This window comes from Arachis duranensis, chromosome 1, assembly GCF_000817695.3.
Source record: "Arachis duranensis cultivar V14167 chromosome 1, aradu.V14167.gnm2.J7QH, whole genome shotgun sequence".
In the NCBI taxonomy this organism is placed as follows: Eukaryota; Viridiplantae; Streptophyta; class Magnoliopsida; order Fabales; family Fabaceae; genus Arachis; species Arachis duranensis.
The window spans coordinates 95,284,266-95,301,146 of record NC_029772.3 but is presented as its reverse complement, the minus strand read 5'-3'; the positions used below and the strand labels follow the sequence as shown (position 1 = coordinate 95,301,146).

At 36.4% G+C, this 16,881-nt stretch overlaps 4 protein-coding genes across 4 annotated transcripts; 3 read left to right on the top strand and 1 right to left on the bottom strand.

Annotated features, from left to right (window-relative positions):
* Positions 1-1,193: 1,193 nt before the first annotated feature.
* Positions 1,194-2,619, top strand: LOC107464453 (protein MAIN-LIKE 1-like). Its single transcript, XM_016083374.1, has 2 exons — positions 1,194-1,265; positions 1,936-2,619. The coding sequence occupies exons 1-2, from the start codon at positions 1,194-1,196 to the stop codon at positions 2,617-2,619; spliced, it is 756 nt and encodes a 251-aa protein (XP_015938860.1).
* Positions 2,620-2,743: 124 nt separating this feature from the next.
* LOC107464444 (uncharacterized) lies at positions 2,744-4,649 on the bottom strand. Its single transcript, XM_016083362.1, has 4 exons — positions 4,467-4,649; positions 3,823-4,374; positions 2,793-3,747; positions 2,744-2,751 (listed from the first exon to the last, which is right to left on the bottom strand). The coding sequence occupies exons 1-4, from the start codon at positions 4,647-4,649 to the stop codon at positions 2,744-2,746; spliced, it is 1,698 nt and encodes a 565-aa protein (XP_015938848.1).
* Positions 4,650-9,753: 5,104 nt separating this feature from the next.
* On the top strand, positions 9,754-10,482 carry LOC107464148 (protein RALF-like 33). Its single transcript, XM_016083059.3, has one exon. It carries the CDS (start codon positions 9,802-9,804, stop codon positions 10,189-10,191), a length of 390 nt encoding a protein of 129 aa, XP_015938545.1. The 5' UTR covers positions 9,754-9,801; the 3' UTR covers positions 10,192-10,482.
* A 4,314-nt stretch (positions 10,483-14,796) lies between these two features.
* Positions 14,797-16,698, top strand: LOC107464139 (xyloglucan 6-xylosyltransferase 2). The gene has a single exon (XM_016083049.3). The coding sequence runs from the start codon at positions 15,079-15,081 to the stop codon at positions 16,444-16,446; it is 1,368 nt and encodes a 455-aa protein (XP_015938535.1). The 5' UTR covers positions 14,797-15,078; the 3' UTR covers positions 16,447-16,698.
* Positions 16,699-16,881: the final 183 nt, after the last annotated feature.

The following is a 16,881-nucleotide window of genomic DNA, read 5'->3' as shown; positions in this document are numbered from 1 at the left end:
TTTGTTAGTTTTCAAAATTATAATTTTACTTTTTTTGTGTGGGTACAATTAAGATCTCTAAAAGACAATCCACATACCCAAGTTGGGTTGGTATAGTAGTTAACTCACTAGTCCGCTTAAGTAAATGTCGAGGGTTCGAATCCTGCCTTGTACATGCAGCAACTTATTGGCCAGCGGCAAATCCTTAAATAGAACTCAGTACCGCGACAAATTAGTCCTTGACCTGTCGGGTTAGAAGCATGGAAAACCGAAAAAAAAAAAAGACAATCCACATGTTTCACCATAATGACCGAACGGCCAAATGAGCAACGTAAAAGCTACATAAATAAATAAAAGCACCATTATAGGCCCCAGGATATACCCTTAAATGCAGCACGGACCTATTCCACATTCTTGTAGGTCCTAATTAAGCAATTATAAATTTATAATATACTAATGGCGCAAAAGGTGCGTGGCTTTTGAGTTTTAGTTTAATAAAAAATATAAAATATATAAATAATTATTTTTATGTATTTAGGTTGAATGATCAATTATCAATTTATCGCTATAAGATGACGTGAGTAAAAAAATAAAGGCCAATTTTATGGTGTCTATGAGTTTTTGTCTAAATTATGTCTAATTTATTTTTTGTAGTAAGTTTTGATTTTTTAAAAATTATTTATTCTTATATCTTTTAAATTAAATAATAACTTTTAACCCTTTTTAGTAAATAGGCACCACTTTTTAGGTTAGGGTAAAAAACCCTAATAAGCCAAGGCAAGAATCGTGTAACGTAAATACGCCAATTTGAAAATCGTTTCAGCAATAAGCCAAAATGCTATCTTTATGTAATTCGAACCAAGCTGGTTCGAACTACAAACGTTAATAAATCGAACCAGGGTGGTTCGAATTGGTGGCAGAAAAAAATTGAGCGTAATTCGAACCAATGTGGTTCGAACTCGAGATGAATGTAATTCGAACTGGTCAAGTTCAAATTATGCATTGGAAATCAAAATAAGTAATTCGAACCACCCTGGTTCGAATTACCCTTGGCGAGCTCCTTCATATCCTGGTTCGAATTAGTGGCGATTCGGCTATATAAGGAGTTCGAAGCACCCTCATTCGAACTATTCTTCCTTCCCCCTACCCCACCAAATCTCAGAGAAAACGACCCAGATTCTCTCCGAGGAAGACCTGAACGGAATACTCTGTAGATGGGAGACGATCCAGCACATTTGTATCGCTTGGACGGAGTTGCTCATATAGCCGGCGTCATCAACGACGAGGTTAGTACGGAAATATTTTTGATTGTAGCGGTATTTGCGAGTTAGTGGTTTTGCATGTGGGTTAGATGGTGGTTTATGTTAGTGGTTTATGTAGGTGGTTTATGTTGTTGGTTTATGTTGTTGGTTTATGTTAGTGGTTTTAGTTAGTGGTTTTAGTTAGTGGTTTAAGTTAGTGGTTTATGTTAGTGGTTTATGTTAGTGGTTTAACTTAGTGGTTTAACTTAGTGGTTTGTGTTAGTGGTTTTAGGGTGTGGTTTAAGTTAGTGGTTTATGTTAGTGGTTTAAGTTAGTGGTTTGTGTTAGTGGTTTATGTTGGTGGTTTATGTTAGCGGTTTTTGTGAGTGGTTTATGCAAGCGGTTTATGTTAGTGGTATATGTAAGTGGTTTTTGTTAGTGGTTTTATGTTGATGGTTTGTGTTAGTTGTTTTATGCTAGCTGTTTTATGTTAACCATTTTAGGTAAGGTGTTTTATGTTAATGGTTCTCCTGAAGCTGTTTTATCTTAGCGGTTTAATTGTGCGGTCTATGGGTTTGTTTTACATGCGGTTATCTTTCATGTAATTTTATGCGGTTTTATTTAGTCCATTATTTTGTTCATGTGTTATCGTGCTGGTTACGCTTGTTGTTGGTTATTAAGCTGGTTCTAACTGTGCGATGCATTTCCTGGACAGCCCCAGCGATGCATTAGGAGCATGCGGCGACAGCAGGGCATGCGACTAGATGACAGATACGTTCCGTACTTGCAGATGGCAGGACTATACCATCTTGCAAGGCTGAACGAAAGATGGTTCCGGTTAGACGAGGCCCTTGTCAGTGCATTTGTCGAGCGATGGCGTCCGGAGACGCACACGTTTCACATGCCGTTTGGAGAGTGCCCCATCACTCTGCAGGACGTGGCATACCAGTTGGGTTTGCCAGTAGACGGGCGTTACGTGAGCGGCTGCCTGTCAGAGTTCCATTTATACATTCAGGGTGGCCGTCCAGCCTGGGTGTGGTTCCAGGAGCTGCTTGGAGTGGTTCCTCCTCCATGCCAGGTTCAGAAGTACGCAGTGAACTGCAGTTGGTTTCAGGAGACTTTTGGTGAGTGTCCCGATGGAGCAGATGACGAGACTGTGCGGCGATATGCCCGTGCGTATATTATGATGTTGTTGGGCACGCAGCTGTTTGGGGACAAGTCTGGCAACCGCATTCACATTAGATGGCTTCCGTACGTAGCTAGGCTGGAGGAGATGGGTACCTACAGCTGGGCCTCTGCAGCACTGGCATGGTTGTATCGGTGCATGTACCAAGTGTTGACTGAATTGTTGTCCGGTTCTCATCTGGGCCTCAGCCTCTCTCCCCTTGCGAACAAATAGTTCGGCAAGCCTTCCGTATGTTGCCTTCACTAGTGAGGATACAGGAAGGTTTCTGACACCCTTGAGGATTGAGTTCACACATTCCGAGATATTCGTCGTCATGTGACCGAATCTCCGACCCTCATCACGATGCTGAGTCCACAATGAATAATCAATCCGGTTCGCCCACTCACACATCGCCGGGTCTTCAGACCGTAGTATATCAAACCAGTAATCAAACTCAACCTCGGTCTTGGCATACGCCGAATTCACAAGAAGCCTCCGTGCATCTTTGCCCTTGAAGGTTAGGGCAAAATTAGCAGCTACGTGTCGAATGCAGAATGCGCGGTATGCAGATGGAGGTAACCAACCTCCATCAGGAGCCTCTAGCGCAGCCTTGATGCCGTTATGCCTGTCTGATATAACCAGCAGACCCGGCTGCGGTGTCACGTGCTGACGAAGGTGGGAGAGAAAGAATGTCCAGGACTCAGCATTCTCACCCTCTACTAGTGCGAATGCAACAGGTAGAATGTTGGAGTTTCCGTCCTGTGCAATTGCGATGAGCAACATTCTCCCGTACTTGCCATACAGATGGGTGCCGTCGATGCTGATTAGCGGCTTGCAATGACGGAATGCCTCGATGCAAGGTGGAAAAGTCCAGAAAAGTCTGTGAAAATACGCTTGAGACTCGTCCACCTGTCCTCCAACTCGAACGGGGCTCGTCCTTAGGACTGCAACAGTACCAGGCATCGTCAGCTGGACACCCAACACCCACCTAGGTATCTCGTTGTATGACTCATCCCAATCACCGTAGATGAGGGCAATAGCCTTTTGCTTTGCCATCCAGACCCTCCTGTAAGTCGGCCTAAACCCAAAGTGTGCTGCGGTGGCGTTCAGGAGCACTTTTACGCTGACGGATGCATCAGCCCTAACCATTGGCATAATGAACGCCGAAATCACATGATAATCCAAACTCCTGTGGTCACTCGAGATGGATGTGGCCAGGCAAGTGTGACGTCCATTGTACCGTTTGACCTCCCAAATGCCCTTGCGCTTCCGGAGACTCAGCCGAATCAACCATGTGCACCTATTCCCAAACTCGGAGCACTTGCCCACATACCGGCGATGATCGGACTCCACTACCTTGTACTATACCCCTCGCCAGATGCTGTAAGTCTTCACACTTAGAAGGGCCTCATCTTTATCCTAAAATTGCTGACCAACCTGGAACTCTATCAGACCAGCAGTCCCTTCCGCATCTCTAGCTCTGAATCCAACAGAGTGCCCAGAAATCCCCTCCTGCCTCATGGCATCCAAGTCCAAAGAGAAAAAATGTGGTGGATACTGTTGTGTGCCAGTGCTAGAACCACCCCCCGCCAATGCAGGCTCAGTCGCTCCAATATCATCGCCGCTGTAATCATCAATCATATCCGGCTCGACATCATCCTTATCTGCATCACCCAACACTCCGTCTCCAATGCCAATCGGTGCAACGCCGAGTAAATCGTCCGGCAGATTTTTCCTTGAACGTACGTCTTCACCAACGCTGCCATTGAGATCAACAGCAAAAGACAGGGAGGCGACAGCTTGGACCACTGGCTGGTAGACAGGGACGGAGGAAGAAGCAACGGCAGGCCGGGAACTAGAACCGGCTTGTGTGGCTAAAGTGGTGGTATTCCGGTTCGAACCCCCTGAGCTGGATACCACATCAACCAGCTTTGCCAACAACTCTGGGGTCCTGACCTCCGGAAACTGCCGTCGACAAAGAAACATTACCTGCAAGTCCTCATCACTACTGATCGTGAAACAATCATACTTCACGGAATCCTGGAGCACCGTGACTGGAATGCGATAAAAAACTTCTTCACCCGCTTTGCATCTTCCAGACCGAGCTTCATCAGTACCGATCTAACAAGGTCGTCATAGCTAGTTCGAGGAGTTACGACAATACAGAGAGGATCTTTATCTGTGAACTTCACTCCGGAACGAGTTTTCCTCTTAATGGATCCTCTGTGGTGAACCAACACAACAAAACTCTCCTCACTAGCCATCTTACTCCCTCTACTCAGAATCAACTCACGTTTAGGCCGGTTATATAGACCACTGAGTCCCACTAATTCGAACCGACACGGTTCGATTTAAGGTTTGCTTAATTCGAACCAGCCTGGATCGCTCTCTTTATAATTCGAACCTCCCTGGTTCGAATTACTTGAAGCCAAGGTTCGAACCTAGCTGGTTCGATTTATGAAGACAATTCAACAGGTAATTCGAACTGCCCTGGTTCGAATTACTCTCATATGCAGTTCGAACCGTACTGGTTCGAATTATATAAATAATTGATCCTGCGCATTGCTGAAACAATTTTCAGTTTGGCTTATATACGTCAATTTGAGATGGCATTGGCTTATATTGGTTTTTTACCCTCTTTTTTATAGTACTCTATTTTAATATGTTATAATTTTTTACTATTATAATAAAAATTAATATTTATTTATTAAATTAAAAATAACATATAAAATAATATATTTTACTACTCTTTTTAAGTGTTCCGAATAATCTTGTTTCTATTATTGTTTTGGATTATAACTTTTTACTAATTATACTTTTATTATTATTTATGGTTAATTTTTTATTTAATATATCCTTTTTAATAGGAATAAAAACACATATTATAAAAAATTAGAATAATAAATAGTGCACAAAAATTTCAATAATAAATTTTACAATATGAAACACAAAAAAGTATCAGTACTCTCAGTATTCTTTTATTTAGTATTATTTTGAACTGTAAAATTTTATTACTTTTACTCTATTGTTATGTATGATCAATTTTTTATTTACTTTATCCCTTTTAATAAGATCAATAATTCATATTAAAAATTTAATAAAAAAATTAAAATAAGAAAGAAAGTATTAAAAACGATAAAAAAATTTAAAATATTTGAAATGATTTGAAACAAATCTAAAAATTTAAAAAAAATACTAAAAATTGTACCCATAACACAGAAATTATAACTTAACGTACTTTTAGGATACAAAATCACATTTACGTTTAGAGCAAAAAAATTACAAAACACCAAAAAAATAGTGTTTAAAGAATTTAAACATACTTTTATCCTCTTAAACTTATTTTTATCTTTTCTAATATGTTTGCCAAACATACCTTTAATTGTATACTCTATAAAATATAATAAGAGTAATAATGAGTGGAAGACGCGTATTCACTGTTAATAAAAAGAAGTTTGTGTTAGCAAAATTAAAAAGTGCACACGTTTCACCAATACATGTGACCCAAGTAATCGCGGCAGAAAATGTGCTCTCCCTCTCCCTGTTTTCTGCGTCCATCCTCTTGTCTTGCTAGCTGCATGCGGGAATTTTAACCATACAAAATAAAGTTATTTTTACACTAAACTACCTCTCTTCGCTGTCACGAAGTTTCACTTATATATATTGTTATACTCCTAAGCTATTAATTCATTAATTAATATAACAAACAAGTTTTCATGAAGAAGTATACTCATGTGTTGCTGATGGCTGACCTATGACTATGAATATGCACATTACTATTTATTATAGAAGGCCTCATTTACGCAAGAATTACCTTTATATTATTTTTCTCTTGGAACTCTATTATTTTTGTAATAGCGAATCATTTATAAATTTTATTATTTATACTCTACTGTTATGTATGATCAATTTTTTATTTATTTTGTCTTTTTTTAATAAAATCAATAATTCATTTTATAGTAAAATTATAATTAAAAAATTAATAAAAAATAAAAAATCAAAATATAAAAAAAATATTAAAAATAATAAAAAAATTAAAATATTTGAAATGACTTGAAACAAATATGAAAATTCTTATAATATAAAAGAAAATATTAAAAATAATATGAAGCTACAACTTTTTACTTCAAGTAAACGTACTTTATTTCAGGATGCAAAATTATATTTGCGTTTGGAGCAAAAATAATTTACCAAATAGCAACCAATAAAGTTCAATAAATTTAAACATATTTTTATCCTCTTAAACGTATTTTTATCCTCTTTAACGCATTTGTCAAACATACCTTTAATTATATACTTCATAAAATACAATAAGAGCAAAATAATGAGTGAAAGACATGTATTCACTGTTAACGAAAAAAAAGTTTGTGTTGGCACAGTTGAAGAAGTGTACACGTTTTATCAACACACGTGATCCCGAGTAATTGCGGCAAAAAGATGTGCTCTCCCTCTTAGTGTCTTCTACATCCATCCTCTTGTCTTGCTAGCTGCATGCGTGAATACTAACAAAACAAAATAAAGTTGTTTTTAATTAATTTTATTGTGTTCTAAGTTATTTACTACCGTCCCTTTCTATAGAGACTACACTAAGCTACCTCTCTTTGCTGTCATGAAGTTTTACTTATATGTGTTGTTATACTCTTGAGTTATTAATGAAAAGAAATTTGTGTTAGCACAGCTGAAGAAGTGCACACGTTTCACCAACACATGTGATCTCAAATAATCATGGCAGAAAATGTGCTCTCCCTGTGTCTTCTGCGTCCATCTTCTGGTCTTGCTAGCGGTATGCGTAAATTCTAACCAAACAAAATAAAGTTGTTTTTAATTAATTTTATTGTGTTCTATATTATTTACAATAGTATCTTTCTATGGGGCTACACTAAGCTACTTCTCTTTGCTGCCACAAAATTTTACTTATATGTGTTGTTATACTCTTAAGCTATTAATTCATTAATTAATATAACGAACAAGTTTTCCCGAAAAAAGTACTCTCTCATGTGTTACTGAATGCTGACTTATGAATATGCACATTACTACTTATTATAGAAGACCTAATTTACGCAAGAATTATCCTTACATTATTTCTCTTGTAACTATTATTTTTGTAGTAGCAATCATTCATAAATTTTATTATTTATACTCTATTGTTATGTATGATCAATTTTTTATTTATTATATCTTTTTTAATAAAATAAAAAATTTATATTATAATAAAAAATTTAATAAAAAAATAAAAAATCAAAATATTAAAAAATATTAAAAATAATAAAAAAATTAAAATATTTGAAATGACTTGAAACAAATATAAAAATTCTGATAATATAAAAGAAAGTACTAAAATTAATATGCATGTTAAGAGAAAACAAAAGCTACAACTTCTTACTTCAAGTAAACGTGCTTTATTTTAGGATGCAAAATTATATTTGCGTTTAGAGCAAAAATAATTTACCAAATACCAACAAATAGGGTTCAATAAATTTAAATATATTTTTATCCTCTTAAACGTATTTTTATCCTCTCTAGAGCATTTGTCAAACACACATTTAGTTATATACTCCATAAAATGCAATAAGAGCAAAATAATGAGTAAATGACACGTATTCACTGGTAATGTAAAGAATTTGTGTTGGCACAGCTGAAGAAGTGTACACGTTTTATCAATACATGTGATTCCAAGTAATTGCAACAGGACTAAAATTATATATGAGAGAGAGCAATAAAGAGTAAGAGATCACAATTGATACCATTCACCTTTTTTTTCATTGGAAAAGATTCACTCCCAATTAGCTGCATGCGTAAATTCCAATCAAACAAAATAAAGTTGTTTTTAATTAATTTCATTGTATTCTAAGTTATTTACTATCGTCCATTTCTATGGAGACTACATTAAACTATCTCTCTTTGCTGCTATGAAATTTTACTTATATATGTTGTTATACTCTTAAACTATCAATGAAAAGAAATTTGTGTTAACACAGCTAAAGAAGTGCACACATTTCACCAACACATGTGATCTCAAGTAATCATGGCAGAAAATATGCTTTTTCTGTCTTCTGCGTCCATCTTCTGGTCTTGCGAGCTGCGTAAATTCTAACCAAACAAAATAAAATTATTTTTAATTAATTGCATTATGTTTTATGTTATTTAATATCGTCTTTTTTTATAGGACTACACTAAACTACCTTTCTTTGCTGTCACAAAATTTTATATATATGTATTTTTATACTCTTAAGCTATTAATTTCTTAATTAATATAACAAACAAACTTTTATGAAGAGTACTCTCGTATTGCTGAATGCTGACCTATAAATACACACAATACTACTTATCATAGATGACCTAATTTATACAAGAATTACCCTTATATTATTTTTCTCTTGTAATTCTATCAATTTTGTAGTAGCGGAATCATTCATAACTTAGATGAACCACGACCATGTTAAACTTGAGTTGGCGTCAAATTAGATCAATTAATTAAGTGTTTTTATCTTGATAATTAATTAAGTGTTTAAAATTGTGTCTTGATCATTATTAATTTAGGTGAACCTTCTTCAGTGTTGAGAATAAATAGACGCTGGAAAGGTCGACTATTTTTTTTAAATGGTATATAGTTTCTAATGCATAAATTGGGTTTAGATTAATATTATTGGTAGATAGCAACAAACCAAGCCAAGAACAATAATGACAATTTGAAAGGTTAGGTATGAAAAGAATAAAAGCATAGTTTAGCTTTCATCGTGGCACTTGCACAGTTGCACTACTGCACACACATCATATGTTGACATCTATTATAGATTTCGTATTTCAATATTTTTAAGAAATTTTTTCCTTTTTTTTTTCTTAAAAAGAAAGAAGAAGAAGAGAATAACACCTGAATTTGTTTCAAGTTTCAATTAGTCGCTCAAATCATTAGACAAATTCTTTACTCAATACATCTGTCTATTGAGAACATTGCAATCCATTTTGAATATAGAAAATAAAGAATTCAATTCTTCCATCTCACCAGATTAGCTGGAACAGCTCCAATTAGCCTAAAAATAATTAAAACCGAAAAAAAAAATTAAAAGAAAGAAATCAATGTCACTCATGGGCTGGCTTCCAACTGTCTTAGTCGCAATACACGTTCTCTAAACAAAAAAAAGAATACACATCAATAATTTTATTATGTTTTTTCTATTTTATTTTTTAAAATTATGTTGTAGTACTAGATTTAATGGTTAATTAAAGTCAAAAAGGATGATTAAAGTTTGCGTGGGAAGCAATTACCATTAGTGGCAGTCACGTTAAAGTCAAGTGGCAGCACTGGTAAATAAGTGGAAAAGTAATGGCATATTGTGAGAAAGCATCGCTTATAATGTAAGTCGCAGAGGCTCTTGTTCTTCTGCTCAAAACACAGTCACAAACAAAAACGATAACATGGCGAGCTCAAGAAGCACTAGAACCTTCTACGCTTTCTTTCTCCTCTGCGCGATCCTCTCCGTCCACGTGTCACTCTCCTCATGCTCCGCCGTCGGTGACCTGGACCACCAGCTCGGCGCCTTCTTCCTGCCGATGAAGTCCGAGTGCCGCGGATCCATCGCGGAGTGCAGCCTTCTCGCCGGAGACGAGGACGAGACGGAGTTCCTGATGGACTCGGAGAGCAACCGGCGCATCTTAGCAGGGAGAAGGTACATAAGCTACGGTGCGCTTAGGAGGAACACTATCCCTTGCTCGCGACGTGGCGCTTCCTATTACAATTGTAGACCTGGCGCTCAGGCGAACCCTTACCGCCGCGGATGCAGTGCCATCACACGTTGCAGGCGTTGAGAGAGTGGTGTCCTGTTCAGTATTATTCACACTTCCTCTTTCTTTTTCTTTTTCTTTTTTTTTTAAATATATTTTTGTAATTGATGAGGATTATTTTATTACTGTTATTATTAATTGTTACTATTATGGTTCTATATGTATACGAGTAGCGAGAGAGAGAGAGAGAGAGAGCGTAGAGCTGAATAAAATATTAAAATCAAAAAGATAATAATTACTGTTTGCATCTATGCGTATTGTAATTAATTATATTTTTGTTGGTAATATTTATTGGCTGGATCCGCCTTTATTTTCTGTTTTGCCAAGTTGAGAATGAAATGAGGGAGTGGTGAGTGGGGGAGGGAGGGAATGTCATTGTTTTCTGAGCAAAGCCATGTTTGGTTTTGGAAGGTAATGTGAAGTGATGAAATTGGGGCTGTGGCTTTTGGTTTTCGATGCAAAGGCAAAGGAATAGGAACTGAGAATGGGCCTCCTTTGGGATTTTGCCTTTTGGGATGTGTGGCTTCAAAGAGAAGCTGGGTGGTGTGGCAGTATCTGTTTGGTGCCTTGTCCCTCCTTGTTCCCTTCTCTTTTTCGCTTTTTCCTAACACTTTCAATTCAAATTCTTGAATTACCAATATGCCCCTCCTTCATTCATTCATAATCATATTCCGTAAATTTCTCCCTCTTAGTCTCATGTCAATTCTTGATCACCTTTTTAGGTTATTGCAAATTTATTCAGATGTTCCCCTAAAAAATAGATGGACATATAAGGTCATAGTGCATCAAACGATATTGCAATAAAAATGGCAGCGTTAAGCCATTAACAAAAACGTGAGTTGGGTACAAATTAAATTTATAACGTTGAGATCTTTATCAAGCATAAATGGGATCAGAGTAGGCACTTTGGTTGGAAAATAGACTTTGGAATCATTGCTTTCTTTTGCGTTGCTTTAATTTAAAGGAGGAAATGATATTCTTATGTTAGATTAAAGCCAGCCTCACATGCATTATTATCCGCATCAATCAAAATCAACGAACGCGCTACTATGATTAATATGATGCCATCTAGCATCTTTACTTTCGTGTGTGACAACTAAATACACCTCACAAACCCTTTGTCCCATTATCTTCTGTCCAACTATAATTTTGTCCCGGACCACAAACTTGAATAGAGTAGCTACCTAGCTTAACCTCTTCTACTCTAATTTCTACACATTCATATAAATACACTATCTCCCTAGAGGAATTTATCTGTGCACATCTGAATTTGATTTTGCTCACATTCATTTACACCAAATATTATACTCAACACCCTGCCAAGCTGTTAAATAGTACATATATAGGAAATAGATCTTCTCAATTTTTTTTAACAATTGAGAGAGTAAAGTGTGATTTTCTACTATTCATTTTTATAAGTGGAATTAAGAGAAAACATAAAAAAGAGCACATTAAAAGATTATAGATCACACTTTACCTTTTCAATTTTTTTTTAATAATTGAAAGGATCTATTTCTACATATATATGATATATTCAGATGCCACACATCACACTTGATGCACCCACAATTTAAGTGATTACATCTCATGAGAGATCTAGCATTCTAGACTCTAGCTAGTTCTAGAGCAATGTTAACAAAAATTTTTAACAATATACCTAACACTTTTATAAGAAAAGTTGAACTCTTTAATCTCCTAATTTATTAAATTAGAGCTTAAAAACCTAGCCTTTTTTTTATGACGTGTATGTTAAGCATATTAATTTATTAGAAATAGAATGATATTTCATTTTTACTATGTGTAATTCGTCGTCCATTTTAATGCAACACAAAGACACTCTTGTCAATGAATTGAACCAGTGCGTTAAAAAGAAGACAAAGAGTCATTGAAGATTAAATTTTACTTTAGAGGTTAGACTAGTATTCAGCAATTTATTGATATATTACTCGAATAAAGGAAGAGCTTTTAAATAGTAATTAATGATTACGAAAGTCAACTTATTATTACAGTACTATTATCTCACTATAAGATAGGGTAAAATGTATGTTTTCTACTGCTAGTTAAGGTATATATGTTAGTAATGATTATTAACTACTCCAAATTAATATCAACTAACTATATTAACTATAATTTAATGATGGTACCAGTATTGATTATCGAAGATAGTACACAAAATTTTCCGGGTTAATGTTAAATTGGTAATGCTTGAGAGCTAAAAAAAAAAGTCAAAATTTATTATATTTAGTATTTATTAATTATTACAATAACTAAATAATAATAATTAATAACTAAATAATAATAATTAATGAATGTTAAATAAAATAAATTCTAGTTGTTTTTGATTAATTTTTTTATTATCAAACATTTTTCATATAAATATATACCCAAAATTGGTAGGAGGAAATTTTCTTTTTCACTTTTTTTAATGAACACACATTTTATTTAATTTTTTAGTATAAATGCAAAAATATAAATAAATAATTCCATTTGAAGAAATAAAACAAAATAGATGTCTCTGACAAAATATTATTTTAAGTGTATCCCTAACTTGAGTCAAACAAACAAATTAATTTGATGTATAAATAAACATGAAGGGGCAAATTTAGTGATTTCATGTGGCCAACTTAATATGATAATAGTTTTAAGAGTAAAAGTTATTTTCAATCCCTAACCATTTATTCGATGGATATTGTGCTCCTTAATAATTATAAAATTACAAATCGGTCCTATTTACTTTTATATTTATTCAATTCAATCTCTGTAATCGATTGTTAGCAGGTGGTAATATATCTACGTAGCTTTGTCTCCTTCATAATAGGGGCAAATCATCCCCTGAACCTCTCAACTGTCAGTGTGATCCTTCCTCCGCTTTTTCCGCTCTCTCTCCATCACCGTCTCTTCTCTCTCCCTCTCTCTCCGAAATTCTCTCTCCTTCCCTCCTTGCCACTGACTCCCTCAGCTCCAAAATCCTGGCACCCAACCCACCTCACCTCCTCTCCAGAATCATCATCAAAATCATTTTTGGAGGAAGAGGGAAGAGGTAGCGACGGAGAAGGAGCGGGAGAAGCAGAAGAGAAATCACACTGGGCGATTAAAAAATTTAGGAGGTGATTTGTCCCTATTATAAAAGAGATAAAACCACTTAGACACATTACTTAATACATCACTCTGTAATATGCTGTTAATCGATTACAAGAACTGAATTGAATAAATACAAAAATAGATAGAGATCGATTTATATTTTTATAATTGTTAGAAGACAAAATATCCATCGGATAAATAATTATAAAGACGGAAAGAAATTTTATTCTATTTTTAATCTTTAATCATATAGCATGCATTTCATATTTTTCTGAAAAGATTGTAGGCCACGTGCTCCTCACATGGTCAGGTTGGCCTGCTTCGTTACTTTGCTACTCTGATATGATTTTGGGCTTAAATTGGATCAAATTTTAGATGTTACACTAATGAATGATTATAGGATCCATTTGATCAGCTCTGTCACAAGTTGTAGGATCATGCCTTGTGTCTTCCATTATCATGATAGAGACATTTTTCAGGTTATGCATTTTTTTGAGAGTCTTGGAATTGACAAGTTTAATCTTGAGCATAATAAGCTTCTTATAAATATAGCAACAAATCACATGACCATCCCTATCCGTCATAGATAAACGGCCTCTAAGCAATAGCATGTGGCTTCATATAATAATATTGGTCCACCCTTTTGGTGATTGTCTCTTCATTGGGATATACAATTTTGAGTTTGGACTACTTTGCCACCTTTCTTAAACGATATTTCTTGACAGTATACACACTACCTCAATTGTTTTATTTTTATTTCTTTACAACACCAAATCAATATACCGATATGTTTAGTGTCTAATATTATGTATAAATAGCATTTTTTATCACTATAACGTGATTAAATTTATTGTGAAATTATTCAACTAGTATCTAGCTTAATAAAGAGCCTAAATCATAAAAATTTAACTTTGGACCAACACAAAGACAACCCCTTCTCAGATATGACCTATCCATAATCGATCTGATCATATTTATTAATAATGCTTAATTTAACATCAAAATAATATAGTGTTTACTAATTTCTTTATAAATATCTACAATTATGATCCATTTCAATCATTTAACATCTGGCTTACTCTTTTATTAATTGAAGTATGAGAGTCTTAGTCAATCGTAAAACATTTAATCATCTATAAAATTTCCACCTTTCATCAAAATCCATCTCTCAACGTAACTAATATTTTCTTCTAATAAGTGTGCTAAGTGCTAATCCATGTTCCATGTTAATAGATCAATATTGAATATTGTAATAATTGATCACTTTGCAGTTGTAGAAAATGATACAAATACAATGATATTTTCTTTCTCTTCCTTTTTCCATCAATTCATTTAGATTTAGATTTGGGCCACATCCAGATGTGAGAAAGGGTATGGAGAGTGAGTTTAGGATCCTATTTCTCCATGGACCATGGGCTAAGTGGGCTGACAATGGCGCCTCTTGTTTTTTGTTACAGCCTTACAGGAATATGAATATCATATCATGTTACCTCCATTTTAAATTAGTAATTATAAAATGTAAGAAGAAATAATAATAAAATGAGAAGGAATTGAAATAGGAGAAGAACATTCCAAGTTGATTCCTCCAACTGAGTGCTACTAAACTCTCAATTCTCAACTTGAGTTGTGATCTGAATTTGTGGATCTCTCTCTCTATAACCCACCACTGCACCTCTACCAAGCAGAAACACCCTAATTTCTCAATTATTTACCATCCTGCCACTCAATTCAAAAACAGACAAATACACACGCAAAGACACAAAACCGTTTGTCTGTGTCGGTGTCGGCGGTTCCGTCCGAGTTCCGACTCAATACAACTCAGAAAAGACAATGCTGGAGCGCTGCCTGGGGCTTCGCCGCCTCCGCCAGATCCAGCGTGCCTGCCGCCGCGGCAGCCTCACATTCCTCTGCCTCTTCCTCACCGTCGTCGTCCTCCGCGGCACAATCGGTGCCGGCAAGTTCGGCACTCCCGAGCAGGACCTCAACGAGATCCGCCATCTCTACGCCTACCGGTCCCGCCGCGTGGAGCCCCACCGCGTGCTCGAGGAAGCTCAACCCGAAACCACCACAAACGACGCCAACAACTACGCCACCTTCGACATCTCCAAGATCCTCGTCGACGAGGCCGCCTCCGCCGACGAACCAAAGCGCGATCCAAACGCCCCTTACACTCTCGGTCCCAAGATCTCCGATTGGGACGAGCAACGTGGCCAGTGGCTCAAAAACAACCCCGATTACCCGAACTTCATTGGTCCCAATAAGCCCCGGGTTCTTCTGGTAACCGGGTCTTCCCCCAAACCGTGTGAAAACCCGGTTGGGGACCATTACCTTTTGAAGTCCATTAAGAACAAGATCGATTATTGCAGGCTCCATGGGATCGAGATTTTCTATAACATGGCTCTTCTTGATGCCGAAATGGCTGGGTTTTGGGCTAAGTTGCCTTTGATTCGGAAGCTTCTGTTGTCACACCCTGAAGTTGAGTTTCTATGGTGGATGGACAGTGATGCCATGTTCACTGATATGGCCTTTGAGGTGCCTTGGGAGAGGTACAAAGATTCCAACTTTGTGATGCACGGTTGGAACGAGATGGTGTATGATGAGAAGAACTGGATTGGTTTGAACACTGGTAGCTTCCTTCTCAGGAATTGTCAGTGGTCTCTTGATATTCTTGATGCTTGGGCTCCAATGGGGCCTAAGGGGAAAATCAGGGACGAAGCTGGCAAGATCCTCACCAGGGAGCTGAAGAACAGGCCGGTTTTCGAAGCGGATGATCAATCTGCAATGGTGTACTTGTTGGCCACTGGGAAGGAGCAATGGGGTGATAAGGTGTACCTTGAGAATCATTATTATCTCCATGGATATTGGGGGATTTTGGTTGATAGGTATGAGGAGATGATTGAGAACTATCACCCTGGACTTGGTGACCATAGGTGGCCACTAGTGACTCACTTTGTGGGGTGCAAGCCTTGTGGCAAGTTTGGTGACTACCCTGTTGAAAGGTGCTTGAAGCAAATGGACCGTGCTTACAATTTCGGTGACAACCAGATCTTGCAGATGTATGGCTTCACACACAAGTCACTAGCTAGCCGCAGGGTCAAGAGGGTCAGGAATGAGACCAGCAACCCTCTTGATGTCAAAGATGAGCTTGGATTGCTTCATCCAGCTTTCAAGGCTATCAAGTTGCCAACTTCATCTTGATTATATATATACCACCTTTAACAAAATTTCATCTTGTATCCCCACAACTTGCCACTCATTTGGGCCTCCATAGTCTCTGCTCACTTCTGCAGTTATCTATTTATTTAGAATATGTGTGGATCCTGTAATTGTTATCATTCATCATCTCTTTATTTAGCAACAAAAGTTGTAATCTTTCTTTTTGCTTTTACAGATATCATTGCTTTAGTATCTTGAGTTATATTGAATTTTGAGAAGAACAAAATTCCTTCATCTTAGTTGTGCCCATTCCTTCATTTGATTCAGTTTAGTTTAACAATATTGTCATGGTACTTGTTGAGTTATACTGAGTTTGGAGAATAACAAAGCACCCTTGTCTCATTTGTGCTTGTGTCTTGATTCACACAATTCAGATTAATGCTGTAATCACCCGTTTGCTTTTGGTTATCTCTTACC

Excerpts from the sequence above, each read along its gene's own strand:
- LOC107464453 (XM_016083374.1), top strand. The coding sequence starts at position 1,194 with ATGGGAGACGATCCAGCACATTTGTATCGCTTGGACGGAGTTGCTCAT. Across the intron at positions 1,266-1,935 it reads CCGGCGTCATCAACGACGAG|CCCCAGCGATGCATTAGGAG; the intron begins GTTAGTACGGAA and ends TTTCCTGGACAG.
- LOC107464444 (XM_016083362.1), bottom strand. The coding sequence starts at position 4,649 with ATGGCTAGTGAGGAGAGTTTTGTTGTGTTGGTTCACCACAGAGGATCC. Across the intron at positions 4,375-4,466 it reads GTCTGGAAGATGCAAAGCGG|GTAATGTTTCTTTGTCGACG; the intron begins GTGAAGAAGTTT and ends GAGGACTTGCAG. Across the intron at positions 3,748-3,822 it reads CTGGTCTGATAGAGTTCCAG|TACAAGGTAGTGGAGTCCGA; the intron begins GTTGGTCAGCAA and ends CGAGGGGTATAG.
- LOC107464148 (XM_016083059.3), top strand. The coding sequence starts at position 9,802 with ATGGCGAGCTCAAGAAGCACTAGAACCTTCTACGCTTTCTTTCTCCTC.
- LOC107464139 (XM_016083049.3), top strand. The coding sequence starts at position 15,079 with ATGCTGGAGCGCTGCCTGGGGCTTCGCCGCCTCCGCCAGATCCAGCGT.